Here is an 11,253-nt window from a genome sequence, read left to right as displayed (position 1 = left end):
CCCGCGTCTCCTGCATCGGCAGGCGGACTCTCAAGCACTGCGCCACCAGGGAAGCCCGGAAAATAATTATTTTAATGCACTCTTTTAAAAAAAGACATATAGAGCTCTTTCTATTTTTGAAGGGAATTAGAGAAAAATGATAAATGGAAAGAGCCCCGTTGAAGCTTCAAACGGTTGAAGGGGAGTCAACTGATAGAAAGACAAAATAGACATTTTGCTAAAAACTATTTGCCCCCCAACCAGAATTTGAAGCATGCGTGACGATTTGTACCGAGGCAGTATTGGAGCCGATCACCTAACAGCAAAGTGGTTGGTCATTCCTGGGAGGAGACATTCTCATCCTTCTGCCCCATTCAGCCCCTCCAGTGTCAGTTTGCACCAAAGACTCAGCTCTCTGGGCTGTGGAACAACTGTGAATGACATTCCCCCTCCCCGCACGCTCCCAGCCTGTTCTCAAGTGGATCAGCCACAGGGCACACAGCTGTGAATGAAAAAGGTCCAAAACTGCATCTCTGCCTCAGAACAGCCTAACGTTAATTACCTATGCAGCCAACTAAGTCCAAATGGGGTGCATGTTGCTTAGCTTCTCAGCTGTCTCATACAACCCTGTAATTACATAGATAGTGATGTGATTTATTTTTGCAGACATAGCTGCCTCAAAAAACAAGGGAAAACATTTTTAGATGCCCCCGTTTTGCAGTTAAATATGATCTGAAAGATGGCGTCTTTAGAAACTGCTACAGTTTTATTATAAAGAGCAATTTACAGCTTTCAGAACTGTGCTTAATTCTGCTGCATTCTCTCTATACGTGCATTTATTTGTTAGAATTAGTTACCGTTAGTTTTTAAAAGTTATGCAGCAGCCTACAGCCAGGAAACCTGGCCAGTGGTACTTCTGCAGTCTGCTTTTAAATTGCTACTCATATTTATATTCTGTTTTTCATAAATCGTTAAATTTTTTTGTATTTCAGTATTTAGGTTCTATGCTGATAAAAGAGCTCAGGGGGACAGAATCAACCCAAGATGCTTGTGCAAAAATGCGGGTAAGTTTGCCAAACCATTTTATTTCTAGTCGCTGAAATACTAAATACTGGCTGTGGATACAGATTGCCACTTTTCAAATTACTATTTTCTTCATCTGTTGGTCTGCTGAATCACATTTGTGTTACATAAAAAGGTGTTTGGGTTTTTTTCATGTTTTTATATTTGAGCTTATGTCACTGTAGTTTGAGCTGATGTCTATTTAATTCAGTTACTCTTATTTTTAAAGATTTAAAGTAATTTTATATACATTGATCATTCTCCAGATTAGGAGAAAAATGACCTTTAGTTTACTACAAGAAAATGTTTTAAGCACCCACTTGACAGTCTGAGAATATTTATTGAAAAGACTGCCAACTAACTAAAAATTAACAAATGCAGAATATTGAGAGCATATTATAAAAAGCTCATATTCCTTATGACCCTTCTTAATTATTCATCTTTTAATGTAAGAAAAACATTCAACTCTGAGCTGAATCGTATAAGGACACAATGTTGACAGAAATGGCAATTCCAAATGTCTGTGATTGGTGGCCGCTGGGTTCTGAGGAGTCTGTATTAGCCAAACCGATTCTCACCCACACTGCAGATGCATGTGACCTTTTTCTTTCATGTGTCCTTATTCTTCTTCCTCCATAGCACATGTGTAGAGGATATGGTGATATCTGACTGATGATACAAATTAAGAATATCGGACTTAGTCCATATAGCAACTAATCAGGGTCAAATTTAAGATCATTAGCAAGTGAACCCTAACTTTTGTCATTTATTTTATATGAGCAGCTTTTGACGGGAAATACTTAAAAGCATATAATTTAACAGTTACAAAGGTAAACATGTAATGTCCATTACTCATGAAAAGCTCAGTACATGTGAATCTTCATGAATTTGACACCTCAGGATGTAATCGTCATTTTAATATTTTGATAATTTCAGTAGCAGGAAAACTGAAACAGTTGTCCTTCTATTTGATGTAGTTATAGTTAAATTGTCAGGACCAGTGAATCTTTATCCCAGGTACTGTTCAGATGAAAAACACTGTGACGCGTGCAGCAGCACAAGTTCTAGTTCTGTTGCTGCTTACTTGCCTTAGGAGTCAGTTTTTAGTCATCATAATAATAACTGGTAGCATTTACTGAGTAGTTACAGTGTGCCAATCTTCTGTGCTGAATACTTTGAGTGTTCAGCTCATCCAGTCTTTACTACAAAGCTATAAAGATTAGTACAGTTGTTGATCCCATTTTGCAGATGGAGAAACTGAGGTTTAGAGGGCTTAAATAACTTTCTCAAGGTCCAGCAGTGAATAACTTGCCAATCTGGGACTGGGTCTGTCTGACTCCAGATCCCAAGCTTTTAACTACTACATTCATCTGCTTCTTCTGGGCCTCATTTTCTTAGAAAGTAAGGACATTGGACTGGATGCCCATTAGGGTTCTTCCTGGTTTTATAATTCTGGGAATCTTGTATACTAAATATCTATCTGATCTAAATTATGTCACCAGTGAACAATAAGAAATGGGAAAGGTTTTCAATCATTAAGCCTCATAATTTTAGAGCTATTTATGAAGATGTCTAAGAAATTAATTTGGCATCTCTGACTTAATACATCTGAGTCCAGCCACTTCGATGTGGTAATGAGCACAAATAGCACATAGAGCACATAGCACCATTTAAAATACACCAAATCTGTGATTTGAATTTCAGTCAATTTCTTGAAATTAAGTGGATCTGAAATTCCATTTGGATAGCAATAGTAAAACCATTTTAATAGTCTCAGTGGAGAATAATTTAGTTAAATACTTGTCTGTTGCTTAAAATGAAAAGGCCATCTATTTAGAAGCCAGTCTTCTGTACTTTGGGGTGTTTTTCCAGTTTGCTGCCCTTGGTATTTATTTTGGGTAGTTTACATGAAGATAAGAACTTTATTGCTTCTTAGGATATCATAAACTCTTATTTCCCATCTTGATTAAATAAACATCAGTCTTTGATACAGTAGCTGAAGTTGCACTCACTGGGTTCACCAGAGCCTTTCAAAACCAGAAGCGCAGATTTGATCTGTTATCTGGAACTATTGAATTGTGAATTAGAGCTCTCGCCAACTAAAAATGGTGTGGATCCCAACTTGCAGTTAATGTTCAGTTTGAACCTCCAGTTGCTGTTTTCTCTCTTTTCAACATGGTTGCATTTCAGCCAAAAGGCCCAGTGTAATCCAATCTCCCCAGGGGAAATACTTTAGGGCACAGATAATCATAAAATTGATATACCGTAATGTCACTGGGCCAAAGTACGGTGCGCTAAACCTTTACCTTGTTTCCTCTTTCAATTCAATTGAAAAAAAAAAGTTTTCAATTCAACAGTATGAATTTTAGCTGAAATTAAAATTTCTTTCCCAGTAAGAAGTAAATCAGCGTAGTTCCTTATTCTGGGAACTGTTTCCTTAAACGTGTTTTGTTAACAAAGATGACTACAATTCGGCTCCTGCTGTCACTGAGTACGATTCAGTGGAGGAGGCCAACATGTTAACAGTAATTCTAGGAGTAGCAGAAGTATCACCATAGAGGTGTGTTCATGTTGCCATCAGGCGTGGTCTCCTAAAATCAGTTTATTGGGATTAGTAACAGTTAACACTTGAGAGCTGTGGGCCAGGCCCTGCACAAGTGAAATGTCCATTAATTCATTTAATCATGAGATAAGTATTGCTATTGTCCCCACTTTCCACATGGGGAGACAAAGGCCAAGGAAGGTTAAGTCACTTGCCCAAGGTCACCCAGCCAGTGAGTAGTGGAACCACGATTTGAACCCAGGCAGTCTAACTCCACCACCCATACTCGAATCCCCAGGCTGTACCACCTCTCACATGTGCCGGTGGAATGTTTATTGTCCTGAGTTTTAAAATAGCTGAAAAGGTGGATCATTTATGTTGATGAAGAAATAACTTTAGGAACCCTCAAAGAGTGTGTAAGATTAGTACCACCTAAATTAAACCATTTAGGTATAAACGTATGTAGTAATTTGGGCTACATTCCAATGTACTAACGTAAGTTAAAGTTTCAGGAGATTTTTTTTTGCATCCTTAGCAACTATAAATGTTTTTTTCCATAACACTTACTTTAACACATTCAGTTTGCCCCAGCAGAAACCTAACACAGTTTTCCCTTTCTCACATAGTCATGATTGGTTATTTTCTGAGTTTATCTAAACCTGTTTATTCATCTCTAAGGTCCCATCAGTTCTGAAATAAAGATAATTCTACACTACTCTCCTGGTGTTCTGTTATACACCTATTATTTCAATTAAAAATACACCATAACTAACAGACATGTGTGAGATGATAGTAATTCATATCATTCTACAATATGGAATCACTTCTCTCTTTGTTTGTTCAGGTTAACCAGTCTCTTTCCTCTTCAAACTGTCTTAAGATTTTTTAATTAGTAGACTTAACTTTTAGAGAAGTTTTGGGTTCACAAGAAAATTGGGCATAAAGCACAGAAAGGTCCCTCCATCAGCACCACCCTCACAGTCTCCCCTATTACTAACGTCTTGCATTAGTGCGGTACATTTGTCACAGTTATGAACCAATATTGATATATTATTAGTAACTAAAGTCCATGGTTTACATTAGCATTCGTTCTTTGTGTCATACAGTGTTTTGGGTTCTGACAAGTGCATAATGTCATGTGTCCACCATTACGGTACCGTACAGAATAGTTTCACAGCCTAAAAATCCCCTGTGCTCCACCTACTCACCCCTTCTCTCTGCTGCTACCATAACGCCTGACAACACTGACCTTCTTGTTACATCCACAGTTTTGTCTTTCCCAGAATGTCATGTAGTTGGAATCATACAGTATGTAGCCTTTTCAGACTGGCTTCTTTCACTTAGCAGAATGCATTTAAGGTTCCTCTGTGTCTTTTGTGGCTTGATAGCTCACTTCTTTTTATCACTGAGTAATATTCCATTGTATGGGTGTACCACAGTTTGTTTATCCATCCACCTATTGAAGGCCATCCTGGTTGTTTCCAAGTTTTGGCAGTTATGAATAGAGCCACTGTAAACACTTTTATGCAGGTTTTCATTGTAAGATTCCCCCCATCCCTGGAAGAATTATCTTCTGAATTGTGTTTAGTGAAAAAGAATCAATAGAAACTTGCAAGAAACCCTGATCATGTTGTAAGTAAAATTGCAGTTTTTGCCTTATCTTTTAGAGTTTTGTTGTTTTGTTTTGTTTTGTTTTTAATAAAAGCCTACGAGACTATCCATGTCTCGACACTGAGGCATACTTTTAGGAAGGATAATTTCTATGAATTATTTTGCACCTTAGTGGTACAACTGGGCTGCTTATTTCCTTTCCCATGACAGCTTTACAGACATGTCTATTTAAAATTAAAAATTTTAAACTTGTTAATAATATGTGAGGAGTTGTGACAGATACCCGTTTAATCTGAACACATTCATTTCGTGCTGCCTTTATGTTCCTGGTTGGGTTTTCCAGCTAGATTTGGGCTCAGAGGCAGAGTCTTCCTTTCTAAAAGGGTTCCTGAGAGGAATCCTAGCTCTACGGTCCTGAACACGATCCTCCCCTAACATATTCCCCACAGAGCATGGAACCTTCCCTCTGTCACACCTCACATAACACTGTGTGACGTCTGGTCACACCTGCCCTGTGCCCCTTAGAAGGCAGGAACCGTGTGTGCTGTGTCCCCAGGGTCTGCTGTATAATAGCTACCTTACGAATTAGCTGTGATGGCTCCATAAAGTAATGCCTGTGAAGGGTCTAGCTCAGTAAAATCTTACAACACGTGACCTCTTCCTCCAAACGTTGGAAAAACAAGTAAATTGATGCATAGATTTGCTTTGGATTATTTCATTTGTTTTTCCCCACCTCTGATGGGGTCCTTACCCTGGTTTTCTATGTATACAGTATCTATGAGAGTATTCAGAAACTTAGGGACCCTGCACTCTTCTTTCCAATTTTTAAAGGTCATTGCCAAAAGCAAGAAAAAAAATGAAGGAACACTGTAGATACGACGTTATATGTAATTTTGCATTTCATATTTAGGGGAGGTAATTTGTTCCTAATTCTGTTGGGAGTTGCTTCTTTTAACTAATGTGTCCACAGGACTGAACTTTACAAAGCAATAAATGGATTGCTTGGGCCTTTCAGTTCTCTTTGGCATGATTAGTTCCCACTTCAAGATTCTAAGAGGTACAGTGTTTGGTGAAGTAAGGGATTTGTTCTGGCAACAGGAGGTCCTACTATTCCATTTTGCCTCCCTAGACTTACTCATACCCCATCCCCTAACCCTGAGTTTTGCCCCAGGTAATATTTATCACTAATATATAGCACTCTCTCACTCCCCTCATTAAATGTACCATAAGGAAACATCTGCTACTGTAAGAGGTAGGCCATTCTATTCAATTTAATACTCTGAAGTCTGACTTTCCCCTAATCCCATAGTTGACGGTTAGAAATGTTCACAGGTGTCACAGGTGTTTGCGTTCAAGGACATTTCCCTAAAAAAAGAAAACAAAAGAAAAATATCCGTTCTTAACTATAATAAGGTAGAAATCAGCCTTTCTGATGTAAGAAAGGAAATATTTTAAAATTATGTTTAAGTCAGGAATAAGCAGATTTTCCAGTGTACTGCGGTTTGGGAACCTCTATTTCCCAAAGGGCTTAGACAGTTTCACCGTGGTTCAGACTTCTTGTTGAGTCTGTTCCCTTTAACTTTATATGATTTTTAAACTTTTAATCTGGAAACAATTCTAAAGTTGAATTTTAATATAGATTTCCAAATAATCATCCGTGCCTTGGTTGACGTGTGAAGACCATCTTTTTTCTGTGTTTGCAAGGAAAGAAATTAATGGCAGAGAATGGATTGGAAAGCTTGAAAAAAGGTAGATTTTAGAATCAGGTGGAAATGTTCAATTAAGAGGCCTCTTTCCTTAGGAGAGGCTCACACTGAAGTCATGTTTAGTCCTTCTGTCCTCATACAGATCCCTTCTCTGAGGAACTGTCATTTTCAGAAATAATTTCAGGGACTACTTCTTAGGAACCAGGCTGGGAAAAAAAAACTAAAAACAACTGTTTTTTAAAAGTTTCTGTTGCCCAAGTTTCAGGGAGGAATCAAGTTTTATCTTTCACTCTCTCAAAAGTACTGCACGAGGCAGGTAAACACAGGTCTAAGCCCTTGAATGTGGCGTGTGTGTCTGTGTGTGTGTACTGAGATAGCAATACACACAACGAAACAGCTGCCCTTCTAAACCCTGTCACTGTGCTCTGCTCGTGTGTACTTTTTGCTTCGTGAGTATTGTATTTTCGTAGGAGTCTACCCAGTGGAACACCAAACGGTCCCAATCACCTTATCCCATATCATCTTCATACCCCAGTTCTCTTTACTTTTTATTTTTGTTTTTATTACTCTCGTTACTAGCTTTTCTCCCATGTAACCCCCTCACTGCTCCACATCACTGAAAGATGTCATGCGCCTCTTCTGTCTTTAATTTCCACTTGTCTGAAGCTCTCTTTCTAAACATAGTGAGTCAGTTGTTTTTGGTTCAGATCTATTGTTCTGCTGAACATTCACTGTTGCAACCACCATTTCACTGCAGTCCGAGTATGTTCCGCAGAGATTATTTAGTTACGCTGACAGATTTTGATTTTACATCTGCCCTCCTTTGCCAGTGGGGTGCTGTGCTTTGAAAAGCTAAGCGAAAGCATTAATCCTCAGAATAACAGTAACAGCCCAAATCTATTGATGTTCACTACATGCTAGGCACAGAATTATGTCATCTCACAACAGCTCCACAAAGGAGATGCTATATTAACATACCCATTTTACAGATGAAGTAACTAAGACAAAGGGAGGTTAAAATACCTAGCCATGTAGTTTGAAAAGGGTGGAGCTAAGACAGGAATCCAAACATACCCTCCTGTGCTCTTACTGTAGTGAGTAGAGGAGGCCCTGGAGGAAGGAGCTTATCATTGGGTCCCTTCATAAATTCAGGATGACACCACACACACACACACACACACACACACACACACACGTGCACGCGCACGCCCTGAAGCTGTACTTAAATGTGATAGACTGAAAAAGTCCGTGTGTTTTTGCCCATGTTTACAGTTGACTTTTCTAACTTAAAAAATCTTAAATTTTTAAAACTTTACGTTTGCTTCTTACAAAAGCAATACACATTCATTATTATTCAACTTTCAAATAGGGATATAGAAAAGAGAAATAAAAACAACTGTAGTTTTACCACCCAGAAGTGGTAAACACCCCTCTGTTAACACCTCGTTTGTACATAATCCTCCAGACTGATGACTTATGCATTTACAGGCATCACTCTTCTACAGAAAATGGAAATAGTCTGAGCCTGTTTATAATCTATTTTTAAATACAATATATTTTGAAACATTTTTATTCCAATAACTGTTCATCCCCAATATTATTTGTGCTGGTTGAACAATATTCCAATCCATAACTGAACCAAACTTATTTAACCAGTTCCCCTTTTTGGTCATTAGGTCATTTTCAATTGTTTCCACTTATAACCAATACTTTGGGTAACATCCCTATACCTCAGTCTTTTGCAGCTGGTCTGATTATGTCTTTAGAATAAGCCACTAAATGTAGAATGACTGGGTCAAAGAGTATACACATCTTGAAACTCTGGGTAAGTATTGCCCAACTGCCTTACAAAAACGTTGTTCCAATTTATACTCCCAGAAGCAGTCCAAGAAGACGCATTGATGTCTGCTTGTCGCACCTATTAGGGGCATAACTTAATATCTTGGATGTATTCCTAGTTGAGGATGAACTGGGGAACTTTTACGAGAAAACATACATCTCCAGCATGACCTCTGGGCTTATCAGCTCTATCTGGTCAACATCTATTCTAGACATAACTCTAGAATCTGTCTTCAGGACCCAAACACTTTATTTTATGTGCAGAATGTTTTATACTTTCACAGTCCCCGAGGAACCAAGGGTGAATTAAATACTACTTGTTAATTGCTCTGAAGACCAAGAGCTGCAGCTAACTGCTAACTAAGGATTTTTGGAAATCACTTGTCAAGTGGAGCATAGTGTGTTTTGATAAATTAATGTCTCTCTGAATTAATGTTAAGATGCAGTACAACTGAGTCTATATGTATGGCAGCAGAGAACAGTTCTGACAGTGACTTTCAATCAAATTGATCAACTGCATCTTTAGAGCAGAAGTTCTCAAAGTGTGGTCCCCAGGCTGGCAGCATCAGCAGCATCTGGGAACTTGTTAGAAATGCAAAATCTTAGGCCCTACCACAGACTTACTGTCTCAGTCTGTCTGGGCTGCTGGAACAAAAATACCGTATACTGGGAGAAATTTATTTCTCATAGTTCTGGAGGCTGGGAAGTCCAAAATCAAGGCACTGGCAAGATTTGGTATCTGGCGAGGGCACTTTTCCTGGTTCACAGATGGCCGTCTTTTCACCATGCCCTCCTGGCAGAGGGGTCAAGTGAGCTCTTTCAGGCCTCTTTTATAAACACATAATCCCATTCATGAGGGCTCCACCCTCATGACCTAAGCACCTCGCAAAGGCCCCACCTCCTAATACCATCACATTGGGCGTTAGGGTTCAACAAATGAACTTTGGGGGGATGCAGACATTCAGTGTGTAGCGCTTACTGAATCAGAAACTCTAGGGGTGGCACCCAACAGTCTGTTATTTATCAAGCACTCCATGTTATTTGAATGCTCTCGAAAGTTTGAGAACCACCGCCTTGGTCCACTGGGCATTCCAGTAAGGCTGCTGTGTAGATAGGCTATCCTGGTGGAACAGTCTGCCACAGTGCCTGGATACCAGCCAGGGCCAGAGGAATAGAGATAGAGGGCATTGCTTTGTGCCGTGCAGACCTGGCCAGGGTGTGTGAGTTACTCCGCAGTACAATAGCCGAGTCTTATGCCGGAGGAGGAGTTTGAATGGCTGCTGCTTGCCCACTGTCTGTTCTTGTCACGTGGCCTTACTTAGGCTCTGTATTCGCCCAGCCTTTGGGTCAGAGCCCTTGTGACCAGAAAAGCCCTTGAGAGGTCATTTACCCTCATTTTCCAGCCAAATGAGACTTACCCCTAAGTCATTAGGGATGGATGAGGGAAACTATTATTAAAGACCAGATGGAGAAACTTCCCAGCTGTCCCTAATAATCATTCTGTCCTCTCAAGAAGTCTTCTCATCTCACTGCTTGCAGTTTGAGCCAATTTTCTGTTGCCAAAATGAAGTCCTAACCCTTCCCTCCTTGAAGCTGAACTTCACAAGATCTGTGACACGTTTGCCACGCCATAGGAATCTCTTGGTGCATCTCTAGTCACATCCATGGTTCTCCAAGTTCTTCAAAGGCCTCCATGCCCGGCTCTGAGTACCTCGGCTCTCTGAAAAGTCTCCTGAGTTCTCGGTGTGTCGAGAGGCTGGGACAGTGGTTCTTCTTTATAAAACTGGCTTCTTCCTCGTTGCTGTACATGAATTCATTTGCTCATTCCTTTAACAATCATGGATTTCAGCAGCTTTTAGATCAAACCCTATGAAATTGCTGATATTTAGCCATTTTTGACCCTTAAAAAAATGACAACTTCATAGGGTTCACCTGAGACCATGTGCTAGTCATTATAAGAGAGACAAATCGAGAAAGGTGTGGGCCATCCTCAGGTGTATGAGGGGAGCAGACAGCCCCACCCCAGAGCAGCGGACGCCGAGGGACGGCAGAGGCTCACAGAGCAGGCGGGGGAGCAAAAGGAAAGCCGTCCCGTCAGCTGGGAGGCCAGAAAGTGACTTTGAAACTGAGCTTTCCCCAGAAAGTGACCTTGAAACTGAGCTCCAAAGGGTAAGAGTTCATGTTAAATGGCTGATTTGTGGTCTGTTTTTTCTCTCTTAATAATCCCCGCAGTGTAGCTGGTTTTGCTACATACAAAATCACCACAATATTGCTTGTTTGGTGTATTTTTTTTAATCATTTGAAAGTCACTTGAGGCTACCAAACATAATTGTTCGATCCTATTTTAATTTACTTGCTGAAACTGAATATAATAATTAAGTGTTGAAACTAAGGAAAATATTATATGGCAAAATTAATAGTTATGGGGCTTCACTGGTGGCGCAGTGGTTGAGAGTCTGCCTGCCGATGCAGGGGACGCAGGTTCGTGCCCCGGTCCGGGAGGATCCCACATGC

The 11,253-nt window shown here is 39.9% G+C and overlaps 1 protein-coding gene across 11 annotated transcripts in view; it reads left to right on the top strand.

The window, feature by feature from the left end:
• Window positions 1-11,253, top strand: part of ANKS1B (ankyrin repeat and sterile alpha motif domain containing 1B) — an 895,734-nt gene that overhangs the window by 826,832 nt on the left and 57,649 nt on the right. For all 11 annotated transcript variants that reach the window (XM_007467172.1, XM_007467174.1, XM_007467175.1 and 8 more), the window contains one exon: window positions 972-1,043. In XM_007467172.1, coding sequence (XP_007467234.1) covers window positions 972-1,043 — 72 coding nt within the window. The remainder of the gene's footprint in view (window positions 1-971; window positions 1,044-11,253) is intronic.

This window comes from Lipotes vexillifer, unplaced genomic scaffold (genome assembly GCF_000442215.2).
Source record: "Lipotes vexillifer unplaced genomic scaffold, Lipotes_vexillifer_v1.1 scaffold237, whole genome shotgun sequence".
Lineage (NCBI taxonomy): Eukaryota > Metazoa > Chordata > Mammalia > Artiodactyla > Lipotidae > Lipotes > Lipotes vexillifer.
This window is presented reverse-complemented; position numbering and strand designations above follow the sequence as displayed.